The sequence below is a fragment of the Oncorhynchus kisutch genome, linkage group LG11 (assembly GCF_002021735.2).
Source record: "Oncorhynchus kisutch isolate 150728-3 linkage group LG11, Okis_V2, whole genome shotgun sequence".
Lineage (NCBI taxonomy): Eukaryota > Metazoa > Chordata > Actinopteri > Salmoniformes > Salmonidae > Oncorhynchus > Oncorhynchus kisutch.
In genome coordinates, this window is record NC_034184.2 from 70,488,814 (window position 1) to 70,510,257 (window position 21,444).

Consider the following 21,444-nt stretch of genomic DNA (forward strand, 5'->3'; position numbering starts at 1 on the left):
CAGAGTGGATTGCAGGCTGAGGTTTTTATGTTAAAGGGACAGTGCACATTTATCACAGTTGTGTGTGTCTGTCTAATGGCTGGGTATTTAAGAAGTATTTTTGGGAGAAAATTTGCAGAAACACGAATAAGACATGAAACATCGAGACAAATTATTTGAGTTTGAGGGGATTATCATAATTATTAGGTTTTGTTTTTGTAGTAAATGTTTGGGTTAAGGGGATTTCCATGTTCCCAGAGACATGATATTTTAAAGAGGCACGCTCACATATGGAACCTTTATGAGTTTTTTATTTTATGAGTTTTAATTACACAAGTGATTTTTATTTTATTTTAAGGATAAAGGGTTCTTTAATATGTCTATGGTATGGAACACGAATGTGGGGGGATGGTGTAACCCGTGACCGGATTTCATGGCTCCCTCGGGTGGTCTGATCAGCCACAAGGGGGTGCCATTTGAATAATACATTTGTGGTCATGGGTAATACTGTTTTATAAATTTTTTTTTTTTTTTTTTTTTTTAATTTAATTTTTTAAGGTAACTTAATTATAGTGGAGTTTACTTAACCTATATAAAGACTTTAGTAATTGCCACCATAGACATGTTTTTCAAAAAATAAAAATCCATGAGTTTAGATAAAGCCAAACAGTGAGACATTTAGTTAAAATGTGGAAACATGGGAAAAGGCAGACAGATGAGCCCTCCCCCGCACTGCAGAGACCTTGACGGTTGGAGAGGAGAAGTTTTAGAAGGGAGCCAGGACGAGCAAAGATAACGGAGTGTGTAGATAACAGTCACTGAGTGGAGACAAAAGGGAGAATTGGACATGTGGGAAATTTAAAGGGGCGCTCCTACATGATAATGTCAGAACAGACGGATAATATACTAATCTTACCTAAGTCATTATTTAGAGCAGGTAAAGTTGTTACCTGGGCAAAGCTAGGTATCAAAAGGGGGATAGGTAAATTGTGGTCTAGGATAGGATGGGGCCTATTGGATAAGAAACTAATATTTTTTTAAATGTAGTTAACAAATGGGCATAGAAGTTAAAGATAGAATCAGATCAAACATGAGAAACTGTTTGTTAACCAAGCCTGTATGTCCAGCATTTTATGCATTATAGGTGAACTGCAGGTGAAGTCACTCAATCCAGTCCCAGAGGCTTGTTGGGGGGACCATACCAAGGTCTCCTGGTGGCAGCTAGCTGAAAGAGCTACCCGGATTCATATCGCACGGTGGGAGGGTAAGACACACTGACACTATCGAACAATAAACAGTGTTCGAGAGGAGAACTGGAATTAACAGAATTCCGGGGGCCATCTCTCGAATGAAGAAAATCCTCCCTGTCCTGTCACCCCTGTTTTTGTTCATAGAAGTGAAGATGTGTCTGGCTCTTGCTAAGTGATGTGTTCTCGGGGAAAGGGTGGGGCTTCACATGGAAGCTGTTTGTCTGAGCGGTCTTATCGTGGGTGACATCCCAAATAACACAGCTCCGGACGAATCAGTGCCCGAAGCCTCAGCTGGTTTGACCACCCTGGCTCACGGGTTGACAGAAATCTGGGGTGGATACTTCTCTGATTAATTGGGTTTTGATAGTATGTTTAGAAAATGGGGAAAATATTATGATCACTGTACTATGGGCTACATTCACCTGTGTGACTGTTTTAGTTTTATGGGGCTGCTGTCTATGAGGCCTTATTTCCAGGACTCTGGAGAAATCGATGGAAATAGATGGTGATGTACCAGCGGATTCCAGGTTCTGACCCGTGGAATGCTGAATGTATGTCTACAGAACAAGTGGACGAAAATTATAAATGAAATTATATTAAATTAGGAGGGTGTCCGTATGGGGATTACAGGATAACCGACTTGGGACAGTTCTGGGATTGGAAGAGAGGGTATCCTTATAGCATAGGGGATCCCACAAAGGTGGATAGGTTTTTCATGATATGGGAAAACCTGGGAGCACTGTTGAACTTTGTAAAGGTGATGAAATCTTGCTAACCATCAAAACTATTAAGCTCTCTGATGCAGGCACTTACACCCTCGGACTACAAAGGACCGGGACAGACACGATGGGTGTGTTTTCTATTAAGGTGCTGCCAAAACCAGAGGTCCCAGATGAACCAGGGCCAGACACACTCCTCTACCACCCCTGGACCGAACCTGCCACCACTGTATTAAAAAATCCCATTCAGGTAATTAATGTTAGACTATTCAGCTATTGATCAATTAGGCACTGAGACTGGTGTTATTGGTAGGGACAATTTGTGGCTTTCTTATGAGGTACAGTTAAGACCCTGAAAAGAAAGGACTACATGAGTTACATGAAACATTGGTCATGATGGACCTGTTCTGGCTACACACCCATTTGCTATAGGAGAAGGAGAGGGGTGGTTGTGTATTCTGAGAGGTTTATACCTGGCTAAGGCCAATTCAACTCTCTGTTCCTCTTTGAGCCTTGTGTTTCCTACAGTACCTCCTCATCGGGCCCCTTGGGGTGTTGAGGCATATGGGGGCAATTAAAGTTGCATCACGGGTACAGGTAATGGCATTGATTATGGGAGATTGCCTGAAGCTGATTGCAGTAGTAACATAACCATTAATTCCACTTGGCCAGTTACAGGCCTAAACCAAACTAGTGGTCTGGCTGATGTGTGGTGGATCTGTGGACCCAAAAGAGTGCTGAGACTCATTCTTAGAGGAGACTGGCAAGGTACGTGTGCTCTGACCAGTTTGATAATTCCACTGACCATTGTTGATGTTACTGCTGAACAGTTGTTGGGTTCTGTATCCAGGGGACCTGAAAACATTACATCCCATGGGAGACATAGAAGTAGTGCTCCATGGACAGAGGATGTAGTTGACATACACACTAACCTGTTGGGAGTGCCGGTGGGGGTTCCTCATGAGCTTCAGGCCTTGGGCAGGAATGATGGATTATAGGTCCAGCCATGGTGGATGCAAGACAGACTGCATGGATTCATTACATCTACTATGATCAACAGCGTTTTGTTAATTACCCCCGTGATGCACTCACTGGTATGTCTGAACAGTTTGAGGCCACATCTAGGGTTGCCAGACAGAATAGACTTGCTTGGGATATGCTTCTTGCCAGTCAGGGGGGCGTATGCAAGATGTTCGGTGAACAATGTTGCACGTATATTCCTAATAACACCAGTCCAGATGGTAGTATATCTAAGGCCCTTAGTGGGCTTGATGCACTATCTGCTGAGATGAGGACCATGGCGGGGGTGGAGGAGTCTGGCCTGTTCTCTTGAGTGGGAGCCTGGTTTTGGTAAGTAAACTAGAATGGTGGTTACTGGATTTCTGACCCTAATTTTTGTTATTTGACGTGTTGTGCTGCTTGCATCATACCGTGTTTCAAGAAGTCTGTTACAGATGTGGTGAAGGCTTCAGGCATGATGATGCCTTTGCTTGATGCTCCAGTTGGAGATGCTGATACTGAAGCATGCTTTCAGGGGAGGATGAGACTGACTGAGGATGACCCATGGTATGCTGTGGGCGAGGTAGTAGAATAAATCTTACACCACCACAGTTCCTTGTTATACATCTTTATGATGGGTTTTCTTTCCAGTATGTTTGTTCTCCCTGTTGTGAAGGTTTTGAGTCCCTGGGTGGCATGAAGCCCAACTGGTGCAGGATAGGAGTAGCTGAGAGGACCAGATGGTTTATAATAATGCTTTGCTTTGCTTTACTCTGTTTTCCATGACCAAAGTTTTATCCGGTATCTTACATGTCAATAAACAATAAAGTGTTATCCTGTTTTTGCTAAGTGACACCCTTGTGGGTGTCAAAAGGGGGACTTAAATTTCACACAATTTTTTTTTAAATGTGCTGTTTTTGAATGAGCTGTTCTCTTTTGACATGAAGGTATTTTAAACTCTGTGACTGTTGTATGATTCATTGCTGAATTTTTGTTCACACCCTGGGGGGTGTGAAAAAGAGGGATTATTGGTTCCTGTGTTTTACATTATAGCCATTACCATATATATGATTGAATATTATCTGCTGTTGGCTTGTGTTGATGTATGCAAGTGTTATGCAACATAGCTGACTTGAAACATTGTTAAAAGTGTCAGGGCCAGGGGACTTTCTCATGCTGGAAAAATACAGAAGGGAGGGCACATTCAGAGCGTGGGGTTGCGAGAACAAGCGTTTTTTTTTTTTGTTGTTGTTAGATAACAGGAGCCAGGTGCGTGATAACGGTATGGAGCATGAGAGCCTGGCTGCAACTTCTCTTATGACATTCCAGAATCGCATTGCAGTAGATATGCTACTGGCGGAGAAAGGTGGAGCTTGTACTATGTTTGGTGAACAGTGTTGCACTTTCATCCCTAGTAACACAGCCTCCGATGGTAGCTTGACCATGGCCCTAGAAGGTTTGAGGACGCTTAATGGTAAAATGAAATCTCATTCTGGGATGGATACCTCTATGTGGGGACTCCTGGATGAGTGCGTTTGGTAAATATAAAACCCTGGTGTCGTCCATTTTGGTATCCATTTCGGTGTTCGCTGCCATTTTAGTTCTCTGTGGATGCTGTTGCATTCCATGCATCCGTTCCCTTGCCACTAGGGTTATCTCTAGAGCCATTGACCCTTCCTCCCCTTCCCAGATGTTTCCTCTGCTGGATAAAGACCTACTTGAATTCGAGGATGAGGAGGAGAGTGTCTATTAGATTTACATTATATCTGCTGTTGCCTTATGGGGATGTATGTATGTGTTATGCAAGTGGATCATTCCGCCTGACTTGCCTAGTTTAAGTCACATCTCTTTGGAGATGTGAAGAGAGGGAATCACAACTTTTTCCTGCGGGAAAAAAGTTGGCTTATGTAGACAAGCATTTACTTTTATTTTGAGCTGTTGTTCTCCGCTCTGTTAAATGAGGGTTGTAAGTTCCTAGGTGGCTGGTAGCCAACTTAGTACATAGTGGGATTGAATGGAGAACATGATGTAATACATATATCTATTTCTGTTTAAAACTGTGCCTTATTTCATAGTCCCCTTGGGAGAAGTTTCTCTTTGTGTCTGGATCCAGTTAGGTTGTGTCACGTCTCTGGTGAGACGTGAAGAGAGGGTTTTGTAGAGAAATGCTAATTCTTATGTAGGTGACCAAACTATTGTTGATAAAGGGCTACAACTCAGAGTTGAGCCTGTGGGGTCCCCTACAGGATAGCTCCCGCATTACACTAATGGCCAAAACCAGCGCACACACACATGATCTCCGTTGTAGCTGAACGTTGAATGCCCGAAGAGGATTCTACGATGACGGACAGACAACTGAGCCAATGGCGGAAGACTACAGACTACACCCCAGATGAACCAATCCAAAGATCCGATCTTCCAGAATCAACCTACATTCTTTCCTATATAATAGTGGTGTACTGATTGTAACGGTCTCTTCTTCGTCTGCGCTTCCGTACGAACCAGCGGGAGAGCCGTAATTACGCTGTTCTAGATATCTTCACTCTGAATAAACTGTAGCTTGTCATACAATTTACCACCTTGTCTGAATCGATCCTTGACCGACTCGTCCGTCTACATACCAAATTACTAACAGTTAGCGGATGTATATTCTAGCCTAGAAATAGCCCGCTTGATTATCAGGTGTATTATTGCTGGGCTGAAAGAAAACCCTGCATATCCAGCAGACCTCCAGCAGGATGTTTATACAAGTTTATACAATATGTTTATACATTTTGTGTGATGTTTAACTGTATTTATGTATACAATATTTGCTAACATAGGTAGGCCTACACATGGCATATAGGATATACCCTTAATCTCTTAGGACATTCATTGGGACTTCTCTCTTCATCGCAATCAGGCTTTACATATCTGAGGACATAGACTTTACATAGACTGGAACTGGAGAATATTGTCATGTCCTCCAACGTAATTACCTCACCCTATCCAGTAGTCTACTGTACACTCCCTTTTACTGACAGCTGGAGCTGCAATTTCACCCTGTCCCATGGCTGTTATCTACAAATGCATTTGGAGTCTGTATTTTTAATTTACAAGGATTACATCAAGATAGCTAGCTAATAAGAAGTTAGTTAGCTGATGACACTTAATTCACGTAGCAAATTTTACAGCTACCAGCTCAGTTGAGTTAGCCTATAACGTGGCCTACTGTAGCAGCTAGCTAATAATATATTTTTTTTTACTTAAAAAATGTATTCTCCCACTGCCTGTTTTTTGTGTCCTTACAAAAACAAAATAATGTTCAACCGTCACAATATTTTTGGCGGTAGCAAAGCGCAGCCATGTTGACAAATGGAATGGGGGGGACAGGTGTGTTTTGTCACCAGAGCGGTTTAGAACGTGCGCGTGCTGCTCTCTCCTCTCGCTCACGTGACTTAGCCAATAGCTCTACTGCTCTCTCAACACACACACACACACACACACCGCTCCAGCCCTCCCCACCACTCACTCACTCACTCACTCAGCAACAGCCTGGCAGTCAGCAGCAGGTCGCAGTGAAATATATATATGTTTAAGAGAAATTCCATTGCGGCTCCGGTGCAACTTAGAAATGGGCACGCAAAAAGCAACCTGCCACAACAACAAAAAAACATTCACAAGCGACATCGTTTTCAAAGTAGCCCATTTAACAGGAAAACCGCGGACATAGCAACACTGCCTGAATCTAGCAGAGGCAACAATTACAATGACGGAACAGTGACTAACATGACATACAGCACCCCCTTCTACGGGCGTGTAAGGGGAGGGTTCTTGAAATGTAACATCCAATCAAAATCTTGCCACTGGGAGCCAGCGGACCATTCAAACCGTTTTTGCTATAGAACGTTCTTCATACTTCCAAGGGAGATATGACAAAGACGTGATATGGGAGGTATGGCAAGACGAGACTACATTGGGACGAATGGAGTGGGTGGAGTAGAAAGTGTTGAGTGTTGCTGGGCACATAGACCTCAGTCCCCCATTAAATAACATATATAGATTCTACATTCTGTAGTGAGTAACCTCAACCCCACTTTTACTTCAGCATCTGGAGTAGTTTTCTAAGCCAATATGTAAGCCAATAATATAATAAGCCAATATGTACTGTATTGCATATACAGTGTATTTCATTGGGGCATTTATTTGACCCAAATAAAAGTGCAAATGTCACATAAATATAAACAAATATGGATCATTGTTCATGTTTAGACTAGTATTTTTCACATATCATGAACGTAGGAGACTTTTATTTTGAAAATGTTCGAAATTTCGTGACCCGGATGTACTTTTCTTTGTGTTTGCCCACGAGACGCTGGTGATAGCTTCTACCTAAAAACACAAAGCAACAAGACAAATTATTTCAAAGTATTTTATCAGTTGAATATTATAAAGATGGCAGGGAATGTTAAATTCTTTAGATTTGTCGGTGGTTATGTGTGCGGCGCCGCCGTCACCACTGGATCATGTGTTGCAGTGATGAAACTTTACAAGGATGAGGACACAGAGGACCAGAGAGAGCCCGAGAAAGGTTTGCTTTTAAATTAGTATTTAGCTAGCTAAGTTAAGTTAGCCGTCACCTGTAATGAAATTAGCCAGTATACACAGATGATACGTAATGATTACCTAATGAACAATTATCATAGCTGATACACAAGTACCCAAATGATTCATATTAAACTTAGCCAGTTCAGAAGCCAACCAAATGTGATAGAATTTTGCAATATTTGTTAGTTCTGCCTATGTAAATAACATCAATTATTTGTTACAGTTCCTCAGGCACAGCAGGAGATAGGGCGGTATGGCTTCCCCTTGACAGGAGCTGAGATACGATACTACGCCAACCACACATTGTCCTACAACCAAGCCATGAAAACACCAAGATGGGTCGCAGAGCACCTGTCACATGAGAAACTATTGGGTAATAATGTTGTAATGATGATCTAATAATGTAGTCATAATATCCCTATGAGCAAAAATGTATTGTGCTCACTGGGATAGTCATAGGCAGCTGTTATACAGACATTGTAGATATAGGCTAATTCTCTTCTTCTTGCTGCCGCAGGGAAAGCCGACAGAAAGCACTGTAAATTCAAGCCAGACCCCAGTATCCCAGAACCCTTCACTGCACACAATGCTGACTACCTGGGCAGTGGCTGGTCCAGGGGCCACATGGCCCCCGCAGGAGACAACAAGACCTCCGAGGTACCCAGCAACATCACACCTATCCAACATATTGGTGACATTTAGTGTCATAGATTGAGCTTGGAGTAATGTCTTGTCCTTAGTTGATGTGGTTTACACCAGTGGTTTGTTAAGACCTTTTCTCATTTTGATGGTATGTGAGGTGAACTGGTCTTACAGAATTCTCTCCTTTCTGTTCCTATTAACAGCAGTCAATGGCTGAAACCTTCTACCTATCCAACATTGTGCCCCAGAACTATGAAAACAATGCTGGATACTGGAACAGGTATATGGGAACCCCCAGTGATATTCATTGCATTTGTTCCACAAGTTAGGTGATACTACTTGGTCCTAGTACTGTATATAAATGGAATGACCTATGCTGAAATAAAACTCTCTCTTAATCTAAGCTATTGTACCTTGAAGCCAAACTTGACATATGATCAATGTAATGATCATTTTGAAGTCTGTGATCTGTGTGTTGCCCCAGTATAATATAGTGTTTTGTATTTCAGACTGGAGATGTACTGCAGGGACCTGGCCAAGCGCTTTGATGACGTGTGGGTCATATCGGGACCTCTGGTCCTTTCTGAAGAGGGGGCTGATGGGAAAAAGACAGTGTCCTACCAGGTAACTGAAGCTGTTAGGCGGACCACACTTTGCAGTCCAGGGTGCACAGCTCTAGGATCTCCCCAAATCCTAACCTCCTAACCATTAATGGGGAAGTGCGACTAGGGGCAACTGTACAGTGTCCACTCAATGTCAGTGGTTTGTCTGAGAGCTCCAAAAAGAAATGCACTTGTAAAGTATTTAGACCCCTTGACTTTTTCCACATTTTGTTACGTTAAAGTCTTATTCTAAAATTGATTAAAAAGAAAACATCCTCATCGATCTACACACAATACACCATAATGACAAATCAAAAACAGTTTTTTTTAAAAGATATGTTTGCAAATGTATAACAAAAAAAAATGGAAATATCACATTTCCATAAGTATTCAGACCCTTTGTTCAGTACTTTGTTGAAGCACCTTTGGCAACGATTACAGCCTCAAGTATTCTTGGGTATGACGCTACAAGCTTGTCACACCTATATTTATTTTTTATTTTACCTTTATTTTACTAGGCAAGTCAGTTAAGAACAAATTCTTATTTTCAATGACGGCCTAGGAACAGTGGGTTAACTGCCTGTTCAGGGGCAGAACGACACCTTGTCATCTCGGGGATTTGAACTTGCAACCTTCCGGTTACTAGTCCAACGCTCTAACCACTAGGCTACCCTGCTGCCCCAGGGGGCCTCTCCCATTCTTCTCTGTAGATCCTCTCAAGCTTTGTCAGGTTGGATGGGGAGCGTTGCTGCACAGCTATTTTCAGGTGTTGCCAGAGACGTTTTATCGGGTTCATGTCCGGGCTTTGGCTGGGCCACTCAAGGACATTCAGAGACTTGTCCACGAAGCCACTCCTGCGTTGTCTTGGCTGTGTGCATAGGGTCATTGTCCTGTTGGAAGGTGAACCTTCGCCTCAGTCTGACGTCCTGAGCGCTCTGGAGCAGGTTTTCATCAAGGATCTCTCTGTACTTTGCTCTGTTCATCTTTCCCTCAATCCAGACTAGTTTCCCAGTCCCTGCCGCTGAAAGACATCCCCACAGCATGATGCTGCCATCACCATGCTTCACAGTAGGGATGGAGCCAGGTTTCCTCCAGATGTGACGCTTGGCATTCAGGCCAAAGTGTTCAGTCTTGGTTTCATCAGACCAGAGAATCTTGTTTTTCATGGTCTGAGAGTGGGCTGTGATGTGGCTTTTACTGAGGAGTGGCTTCTGTCTGGCCACTCTACCATAAAAGCCTGATTGGTGGAGTGCTGCAGAACCTGTCCTTCTGGAAGGTTCTCCCATCTCCACAGAGGAACTCTGGAGCTTTATCAGAGTGACCATCGGGTTCTTGGTCACCTCCCTGACCAAGGCCCTTCTTCCCCAATTTCTCAGTTTGGCCGGGAGGCCAGCTCTAGGAAGAGTGACTTTATTATGCTTGGGCATCATCACTTAATTATACCATGACATTGTTGAATACTCGTTTCTAATTGGCTTGAAGGGCATTCTAGAATGTGCATTATTATGTAAGCAATAATGCACGGGGGGGTGTGGTATATGGCCAATAAACCACGGCTATGGGCTGTTCTTAGCACGACACAATGTGGGGTATATTGGCCATATACCTCAAACCCCCTAGGTGCCTTATTGCTATTATAAACCTGTTACCAACTTAATAAGAGCAGTAAAAATAAATGTTTTGTCATACCCGTGGTATACGGTCTGATATACCACGGCTGTCAGCCAATCAGAACCACCCAGTTTATAAATAAGGGATAATCAACGTGGAGCTATGCGTTCTCTGGAGAAAAAGTGTATGATATGGAAGGTGTATTCCACGACACGCTAGGGGAGTGGAACTAACCTTTCAAGGAGTTACATTATTTTCCAGAGAACACATAGTGCCCCAAGTTGATTATCTATTTTATACCATGGCTATAATTTAACACATTTGCAGCTAGAAATGTGTTCATTTGCAGGAATAAATGTGTTCAACATCTACTGAAATAATTAGCAAGTTCACTAGATAGCTACAGTAGTTGCCTTGGTAACCAAACAAACAGACTTACTAGTTTAGCTAACCAACCCATTAGTCCTTGCTCGCTATTATGAAAATAGATTTCAGCAATGCCAATAACTTCAATTTGACCTTTGCTTCCAAATGCAGCTCGTTGATTATCCCTTACGTATACAATGAGGGAGAAGGTAACATGATGGTTATTTCCTGGACATATCACAGTGCAGCCTCATGGCCACTAGATGTCACTGTTGCACAAAGAATCCCTCTTGTTGATGAAGCCCATCTTTTTTTCAAGTTTTTCCAACCCACAGAAAGCACACAAGTACTAAGTTGTTATTTATTCACTGAGACTTTTGTACACTGCCCATATTTTCATTAATAAAATATGCCAACACTCTCGTAATATTAGTCTTACTCAACATCAGACAACACTCGCTAGATTCTGACAGTGGCTGTTTAGTAGCTTTTCATGTAAAAAAAAAAAAGTGAATATCTGGATGCTGTCGGCTGGTTAGGTTAGTGTTTGTTTTCCTCTGCGTTAGTTAGGTTTGCATCGATGCTTTGCCCCCCTGTGGCTGTTCTATCAGAGAAAGTGTGCTATGAATGTTTCTTTGTCCTCCAGTGAGGCCCAGAGTGTAAACCCACAAGGACAGACGGTTGCCCTAGGGCAGGGATCATCAACTAGATTCAGCCGCAGGCAGATTTTTTCTTGAGTCGATGGTCAAGGGGCCAGAACATAATCGCAAGACGCCCAAACAGATATAGTATTTGACTAAAACATAATTTCAAACCTTGCTTACATTTGTATACGATCACATATCTCTATTATTCGTGGGAATACTTTGGAACAGTTGTTTTTACATCAAAATAACTTGGGAGCTGATTTGCTGGTGTTTTTACAGTCTTTTATGTCTACCAATAAAAAATGATAATAAATAAAATAACACTTTTTCGGGGGCCAAATAAAGTCACAGTGACAGGTGTATGGGTTCCCCGCCAGTTGGGGAACCTAGCCCTAGGGCTGTTACCTAGACACACAGATCATCTGCGACAGGGGCCGTGTTCCACCCATTGAAACCCCAAACCCACCTGGGGCCTGAGCTGCAGTGGTGGGGATTAAACACACACGACACACCCACAGTTTATTGTTTCCTTTTGCTACCTCTCCAGTTGCCATGGCAGTGCCCCCTGGGCATTGCCAGGCGGTCCTTGTTTTCCTGTGAGGGATTGAGAGGTTTAGAGGGCTCCGGGGATGCCCGCCTTAGGTTGGTAGTGCCAGCCTCTAACATCCGTGGTGGAGAGGCCTGGAGTGCAGTTTCTTTATCCCAGATGAACTCCCCTGGAGTGGGGTCTCCCTGTGGTTTATCAGGGGCCAACACACTGTCCCCCCATCAGCAGGAACAGGACTCCCACCTAGAGAGGAAGGAGAGAGAGAAAGAGAATGAGAGGAAGATAAAACAGAGAGAGGAAGGGATGGAGTGGAGAAGGAGAGCGTAGAGAAGAATGAAAGCTCTGTGTAGTAGGCCTACCTTTTGTCCTTATGGGAATATTATATATATACACTACCATTCAAAAGTTTGGCGTCACTTAGAAATGTCCTTGTTTTTGAAAGAAAAGCACATTTTTTTTGTCCATTATAACAATTAGAAATAAAAGCTTAAATAAATAATTCACTCTAGTATTATTCTGACATTTCACATTCTTAAAATAAAGTGTTGATCCTAACTGACCTAAGACAGGGATTTTTACTAGGATTAAATGTCAGGAATTGTGAAAAACTGAGTTTAGATTTATTTGACTAAGGTGTATGTAAACTTCCAACTTCAACTGTATATATATATATATATATATATATATATATATATATACACATGTAAACTCAGTTTACATTTAATCCTAGTAAAAATTCCCTGTCTTTTTAGGTCAGTTAGGATCACCATTTTATTTTAAGAATGTGACATGTCAGAATAATAATAGAGAGAATGATTTATTTCAGCTTTTATTTCTTTCATCACATTCCCAGTGGGTCAGAAGTTTACATACACTAAATTAGTATTTGGTAGCATTGCCTTTTAAATTGTTTAACTTGGGTTAAATGTTTCGGGTAGCCTTCCACAAGCTTCCAACAATAAGTTGGGTGAATGTTGGCCCATTCCTCCTGACAGAGCTGGTATAACTGAGTCAGGGTTGTAGGCCTCCTTGCTCGCACACACCTTTTCAGGTCTGCCCATACATTTTCTATAGGATTGAGGTCAGGGCTTTGTGATGGTCACTCTCATACCTTGACTTTGTTGTCCTTAGGCCATTTTGCCATAACTTTGGAAGTATGCTTGAGGTCATTTTCCATTTGGAAGACCCATTTGTGACCAAGCTTTAACTGACTGATGTCTTGAGATGTTGCTTCAATATAATTATTTTACATCATTTTCCTACCTCATGATGCCATCTATTTTGTGAAGTGCACCAGTCCCCCCACAACATGATGCTGCCACCCCCGTGCTTTACGGTTGGAATGGTGTTCTTCTGCTTGCAAGCTTCCCCCTTTTTCCTCCAAACATAATGATGTTATGTTTATGGCCAAACAGTTCTATTTTTGTTTCATCTGACCAGAGGACATTTCTCAAAAAAAGTACGATCTTTGACCCCATGTGCAGTTGCAAACCGTAGTCTGGCTTTTTTATTGAGGATTTGGAGCAGTGGCTTCTTCCTTACTGAGCGGCCTTTCAGGTTGTGTCGATATAGGACTCGTTTTACTGTGGATATAGATACTTTTGTACCTGTTTCCTCCAGCATCTTCACAAGGTCCTTTGCTGCTGTTCTGGGATTGATTTGCACTTTTCGCACCAAAGTACTTTCATCTCCAGAACGCGTCTCCTTCCTGAGCGGTATGGCGGCTGCGTGGTCCCATGGTGTTTATACTTGTGTACTATTGTTTGTACAGATGAACGTGGCACCTTCAGGCGTTTGGGAATTGCTCCCAAGGATGAACCAGATTTGTGGAGGTCCACAATTTTTTTCTGAGGTCTTGGCTGATTTCTTTACATTTTTCCATGATGTCAAGCAAAGAGGCGCTGAGTTTGAAGGTAGGCCTTGAAATACTTCCACAGGTACACCTCCAATTGACATTAATGATGTCAAATAGCCTATCAGAAGCTTCTAAAGCCATGACATAATTTTCTGGAATTTTCCAAGCTGTTTAAAGGCACAGTCAACTTGGTGTATGTAAACATCTGACCCACTGGAATTGTGATACAGTGAATTATAAATGAAATAATCTGTCTGTAAACAATTGTTGGAAAAATGACTTGTGTCATGCACAAAGTAAATGTCCTAACCGACTTGCTAAAACTATAGTTTGTTGACTCCAACCTAAGTGGATGTAAACTTCCGATTTCAACGGTGTGTATATATATAATTATTAGGAAATAGAAGACATACAAGACATACAAGACCACTGATAATCTCCCTCGATCTGGGGCTCCACGCAAGATCTCACCCCGTGGGGTCAAAAATCCCAGAACCACACGGGGGGACCTAGTGAATGACCTGCAGAGAGCTGGGACCAAAGTAACAAAGCCTACCATCAGTAACACACTACGCCGCCAGGGACTCAAATCCTGCAGTGCCAGACGTGTCCCCCTGCTTAAGCCAGTACATGTCCAGGCCTGTCTGAAGTTTGCTAGAGAGCATTTGGATGATCCAGAAGAAGATTGGGAGAATGTCATATGGTCAGATGAAATCAAAATATAACTTTTTGGTAAAAACTCAACTCGTCGTGTTTGGAGGACAAAGAATGCTGAGTGGCATACAAAGAACACCATACCTTCTGTGAAGCATGGGGGTGGAAACATCATGCTTTGGGGCTGTTTTTCTACAAAGGGACCAGGACGACTGATCCGTGTAAAGGAAAGAATGAATGGGGCCATGTATCGTGGGATTTTGAGTGAAAACCTCCTTCCATCAGCAAGGGCATTGAAGATGAAACGTGGCTGGGTCTTTCAGCATGACAATGATCCCAAACACACCGCCCGGGCAACGAAGGAGTGGCTTCGTAAGAAGCATTTCAAGGTCCTGGAGTGGCCTAGCCAGTCTCCAGATCTCAACCCCATAGAAAATCTTTGGAGGGAGTTGAAAGTCCGTGTTGCCCAGCAACAGCCCCAAAACATCACTGCTCTAGAGGAGATCTGCATGGAGGAATGGGCCAAAATACCAGCAACAGTGTGTGAAAACCTTGTGAAGACTTACAGAAAACGTTTGACCTCTGTCATTGCCAACAAAGGGAATATAACAAAGTATTGAGATAAACTTTTGTTATTGACCAAGTACTTATTGTCCACGATCATTTGCAAATAAATTAATAAAAAATCCTACAATGTGATTTTCTGGATTTCTTTCTACACATTTTGTCTGTCATAGTTGAAGTGTACCTATGATGAAAATTACAGGCCTCTCTCATCTTTTTAAGTGGGAGAACTTGCACAATTGGTGGCTGACTAAATACTTTTTTCCCCCATTGTGTGTATATATATATATATATATATATATATATATATATATATATATATATATATATATATATATATATATATATATAGTACCTGTCGAAAGTTTGGACACAGCTACTCATTCAAGTGTTTTTCTTTATTTGACTATTTTCTACATTGTAGAATAATAGTGAAGACATCAAAACTATGAAATAACACATATGGAATCATGTAGTAACGATTAAAGTGTTAAACAAATCTAAATATATTTTAGGTTCTTAAAGTAGCCACCCTTGATACTATGTCTAAGCCTATATATGTGTTTTATTTTCGGTACTTTCCTTCACACCCCCAATTTTATTTTATGACCTTATGAAGGGAAATGTGATCTTAGTGTATAGTCTGTACTCCCGTTTATTCGAGTAATGTAACCGATTGAGAGGTCTCCCTGATTTGTCAAGGCCTTAGTTGGAGCCCCGGGCACTGGGCAGCTGTGGTGAATGATTCTCCCTTTAACTGAATGGTTATTGCCCCTCTAACAAAGCAATGGCATTGTCCTATTTAGGTGCCGCTTGTGGATTTGACAGCTCTAATGCAGTTCCACCTCAGACACCATCAAAACAACAGCTACAGATATGCGGATGTCGGCTGAAGCGGATCTGCCTTGCTCCTGGATTATTTGATGAGGCTGCTTTAATCTAGAACAAACAACCTTTACCATAAATCAGCGTGGACCTCTCCTTGAGATCTCAGGGCGCTGAAGGCATAAGTCCATCTGTTCTTTACGAGGCCTCCATAAACTAACTCTGTCGTATCTCGGAACAGCCTAGCCCACAATCTATCGAGGCATGGGTAGACCAAAATATGCAAAATGCTAAAAAAATGTGTGTTTTAACATGATTTAACGTAATATGTTGTTATTTGTGCAGGTCATAGGCAAAGACGACGTGGCCGTCCCCACCCACCTCTTTAAAGTCATCCTCGTCGGGAAAGAACAATCGGCATCGGGCAATTTGACTAACAACCAATCGGTATCAGAAACCTTGGCCCTCGGGGCCTTTGTCGTACCCAACCAGCCAATCGGCTTCAAGCGCCCACTGACGGACTTCCAGGTGAGTCTATCGGAACTAGAGAAGATCTCGGGCCTGACCTTCTTTCCCAAAGTGGAGCGGACAACTCCGAGCCTCCCCAACTTGTGCGATAGGGATTCCTGCCAACTGATGGACTTTAAGGATTTCACCTTGTACCTCACGGCCAGGAAGGTGGGCAGTGCCCGCACCACGGTGAAGCTGGAGAAGAGCATGGCAGAGCTGAAAGAGCAAGGCATCGCCCCGGACGACTACGTACTCAAACTGTACCAGGAGAAGAAGAAGGAGCTGGAAAACAAAGAGCATAACCTGGCTCATCTTCCTTAGGGCACTAAGAGAAAACGTTTTGTAGCAGAAACAGAAAATGAGGGTTTCTAATTGGACAAGTCCACATAGTCCCTCCTGTTTTCATTGGTTTGGTGCCTAATGAACACAACCCTGGATGGAATGTCCATTATGGCTCTGTGAAACGAGCAGCTGGTCAAGTGGCTGTTTTGCTATGGGTTACATAGTTTGTTAGATTGTTTATTGAACAGATTTTTCTGTATATTTCTTTTTTCCCATTGGAAGGTGTATTTCCCATGCCAGAATTACAAAACGTTTTTTTTAAATGTGGATAGTTTTTTTTATTTACAAAAACAAAAATATATAAACGCAACATGCAACAATTTCAGCATTTTACTGAGTTACAGTTCATATAAGGAAATCAGTCAATTTAAATAAATGTATTGTCCCCCCGTCTAACTCAATCAGCTGATCAGGCTTTTATGGGTACTAATCGTTAATAGAGACCCAGGCGGAATCATGTGTTTCCGGTCGCCACTAATTGCATTGAGACATTTCAATTGGACCGCAGGAAAAGAAGGGCACATGTATCACCAGTGTAATGGATCAGTTTGTTACCGAGAAGCACTATGGGTCGCTTTGTTTGTATTACCTCATAGCTGACTTCAGGACATTACCACTCAACCACTGCCTTCTGCCAAATGGACCAGATAGATATCAGATATACAGTAGTATCACATCACTAAAGACTAGCCTAGACCCCATCACTCACCCATCATCCACCTTACACACACACACACACGCACACAAACACACACACAGGATCCTACTCAGCCAAAGAAAAATCAACCATAGCCTATTGGAACCAGCATGAGAAGTATTAGGCCTAATGCAGTGTAATTGACAAATGAGAACACATGAACACACACTCTGTCTACTGTACACACACTGTCTGGCAGACCAGAGCTGCATCTTAATATTACGAAGCAGTTTACTCTGCTTGTGTTCTCTCCTTGAAACTCTCATGCTTGATGCCTACCAGGAATTTGCTTGGATCTCTCCAGTCTTGTGAGATTACTAAAGGTGCGGCCTCTGTCGCAGCTTGCCGCGACTGGGAGACCGATGGGGCGGCGCACAATTGGCCCAGCGTCGTCCGGGTTAGTGGAGGGTCTGGCTGGCAGGGATGTCCTTGTCCCATTGCACACTAGTGACTCCTGTGGCGGACCGGGCGCAGTGCACACTGACACGGTCGTCCGGTGCACAGTGTTTCCTCCGACACCTTGGTGTGGCTGGCTTCCGGGTTAAGTGGGCATTGTGTCAAAAAGCAGTGCTGCTTGGTTGAGTTGTGTTTCGGAGGACGCATGGCTCTCGACCTTCGCCTCTCCCCAGTCCGTATGGGAGACTGTAACTACCAATTGGATACCATGAAATTGGGGAGATAAAGGGGTAGAAGTTAAAAAATAAAATAAAAAGATTACTAAAGGTGACTAAAAGGATACAGGGGATAGATAGGTGGCCATTTTCAACTATTGAGATGCTATATTTGTAATTAGTCTAGCTTAAATGATTTGATGCCACTTTAAAGTAGGTTGGGGCGACAGTAATCCAGTCTGAGCTCAGCTGGCACTGCTTTAGATTCCCACTGTGCCACTGTGTTTGTCAGGGATCACCAGCCAGGGAAGGTCAGTGGCAAGGGTGGCACTGGGAGCCATGTGATGATATATTATGTAGAAATACATAGTTACTTTTCCAATGTATGGCATGGTTTTATTAATAATCAACTGTACATTAAGATCAAGTTCTCCCAACAGCTAATAAATATGGAGAGCAGAGAAGTTCTCATTTGGTAGATGGGACCTTGTCCCATTTTAAAGCATATTTTCCTTTTAACTTTTTTTTATCACCTACATCCTCTTAACCTTACTAATAAGGCAGACGCCATAAAGGAAATTGAATGCAGCTGGATCAAATGTAATCACATTTTTTGTGTAATCCAGGTCATTACATTGTAAATTACATGAGAGAGTTCATAACTTCACATGGCCTTTGGGAGATATCATAATATTTTCAAAGGTGTTGGCTACAGGTGTTAAAAATGTGAATGGAATCTGAATAGGCTAGCAAGAGAAATACTTGATACACACAATAAAGGCAGATCCAAACCATATTGTGCTGCTCGGTTGCATGGTTACAAGAACTATGGCATGGAAAAGGGTATGTTTAATTCCAAGCTGGACTCAGGGGTAGATGTAACATAGCAAGTGTAACTCTTGTAACTCCCTCCATTTAGTATGAAATGTTACATTTCATATGGTATGTATAAATTTGTGGATGTCCATCACCCATTTTGTAGGATATGTTACTACAATTTGTTGTGGCTAACATTAGCTAGGTGGCTAACTTTAGCTAGGTTAGGGGTGAAGGTTAGGGTTAATGTTAGGGGAAGGGTTAGCTAACATGCTAAGTAGTTGCAAAAAAGTAGTAACTAGTTGCTAATTAGCTAAAGTTTTCTGTGATGTGATTCGAACCCGCAACCTTTGGGTTGCTAGACTTTTGCATTATACACCTCCCTGACCAACCTTCCTCCTTTTGGTTTTTGGCTTAAGTAACCTTCTGTCTTATGTAACCATACCAAACGTAACATATCATACTAATTTGAGTGTCACAGACTTACGTTTACTATTTTACGTCTAATATTTGAGGCCAGGCTGAATTCATGTAGGCCTGCTATTTGCACCACCCAAAAATGAAGCTTAAATATATTACTGCCCTGTTTGGAGGCATTGTTATTCATATTAGACCAGATTTTATAACCCACAGGGCTCTATCAAGCATTGCAGGTTACTTTTGCAAGTGTGCATTAAACATAAAATTAACTCTATTTTTCACAGTGCAGCTTAAGTCATCAGAAACTACTACTGACACAGGAGCACTATCGGGTGTCTTTCCACCCCTGAGAGCATTCAGAAACTACTAGTTGCTGCCCACGACCTCCACAGGACTTCAAATCTCCAAAAGCAGGAAATAGTGGGAGCGAGCGGTGGCATGGGCGGTTTTGGCGGTGGCATGGGCGGTTTTGACGGTGGCATGGGTGGTTTTGACGGTGGCGTGGGTGGTTTTGACGGTGGCATGGGCGGTTTTAACGGTGGCATGGGCGGTTTTAACGGTGGCATGGGCGGTTTTAACGGTGGCGTGGGTGGTTTTGACGGTGGCGTGGGCGGTTTTGACGGTGGCGTGGGCGGTTTTGACGGTGGCGTGGGCGGTTTTGACAGTGGCGTGGGTGGTTTTGACAGTGGCGTGGGTGGTTTTGACGGTGGCGTGGGCGGTTTTGACGGTGGCGTGGGCGGTTTTGACGGTGGGGTGGGCGGATTTGACGTGGCATGGGCGGTTTTGACGGTGGCATGGGCAGTTTTGACGGTGGCATGGGCGGTTTTGAGTAGCGTCTGTGAGTCTTGTGAGTGTCATATCTGCAAGTGAGTGTGTGTACCTGCGTGCATGTGAAAGTGTGACTGTGTAGGCTTTCATGCATGTGTGTGTGTATGTGTGAAGTTGCAGTGTTTCTCCTCCCCATGCAGACCTGTGCTGTTACTGTGTGTGGAGCAGCTGCGTTGGCCAACCCAAGGCTGTAATTAGCTGCCCCAGTCTGCCACGGTGTCGGAGTGAATTCCCCCTCAGAACAACATGCCATGTAAGCAATTAGTCCATCTATGCTCTGCCCGTCCTCTGGTTTACAGCACAGTAGGAGGGCCGATCTGGCTTACACAAGGCTACTGTGCTGACTTATAATCAACATTGCTATGTATGTAGGCCTACACACTTCTGGGAGGGGGAAAAAAACTCACATTGTCCCTCACTTCCTCTGTGTGCCTTCAATTTTTTGTAATTTTTTATTTTTATTTTTATATTTCTTTCTTTTTTTATTTATTTTTCTCTTCTAATTTTTAATTATTTTTTAAATTATTTTTTAAATTATTATTATTATGTTTTCTTCTTGGGCCTCTATAACTATATCTATTGTTTTTATTTTTGTTGTTGTTGTGTGATTTGGATTGATCCCCTCTACCACACGGAACCCCACTAATCTACTGACGGAGCGCAGGAGGTGGCTAACAACAGACCTCCATCCTATGCTAGCTTGCTACCGATGCCCTGGCTAGCTGTCTAAATCACCAACCAACCTCTCCACTCACCGGACCCTTTTGATCACTCGACTAAGCATGCCTCTCCTTAATGTCAATATGTCTTGTCCATTTCTGTTCTGGTTAGTGTTTATTGGCTTATTTCACTGTAGAGCCTCTAGTCCTGCTCACTATACCTTATCCAACCTATTAGTTCCACCACCCACACATGCAATGACATCTCCTGGTTTCAACGATGTTTCTAGAGACAATATCTCTCTCTTCATCACTCAATACCTAGGTTTACCTCCACTGTATTCACATCCTACCATACATTTGTCTGTACATTATACCTTGATGCTATTTTATCGCCCCCAGAAACCTCCTTTTACTCTATGTTCCAGACGTTCTAGACGACCAATTCTCATAGCTTTTAGCCGTACCCTTATTCTACTCCTCCTATGTTCCTCTGGCGATGTAGAGGTGAATCCAGGCCCTGCAGTGCCTAGCTCCACTCCTATTCCCCAGGCGCTCTCTTTTGACGACTTCTGTAACCGTAATTGGTTTCATGCATGTTAACATTAGAAGCCTCCTCCCTAAGTTTGTTCTATTCACTGCTTTAGCACACTCTGCCAACCCGGATGTTCTAGCTGTGTCTGAATCCTGGCTTAGGAAGACCACCAAAAACTC

General features: G+C 42.8%; 1 protein-coding gene across 1 annotated transcript; it reads left to right on the forward strand.

The window, feature by feature from the left end:
* Positions 1-7,277: 7,277 nt before the first annotated feature.
* Positions 7,278-18,801, forward strand: exog (exo/endonuclease G). Its single transcript, XM_020494430.2, has 6 exons — positions 7,278-7,517; positions 7,758-7,907; positions 8,052-8,191; positions 8,380-8,456; positions 8,686-8,800; positions 16,193-18,801. The coding sequence occupies exons 1-6, from the start codon at positions 7,382-7,384 to the stop codon at positions 16,676-16,678; spliced, it is 1,104 nt and encodes a 367-aa protein (XP_020350019.1). The 5' UTR covers positions 7,278-7,381; the 3' UTR covers positions 16,679-18,801.
* The last annotated feature ends 2,643 nt before the right edge of the window (positions 18,802-21,444 follow it).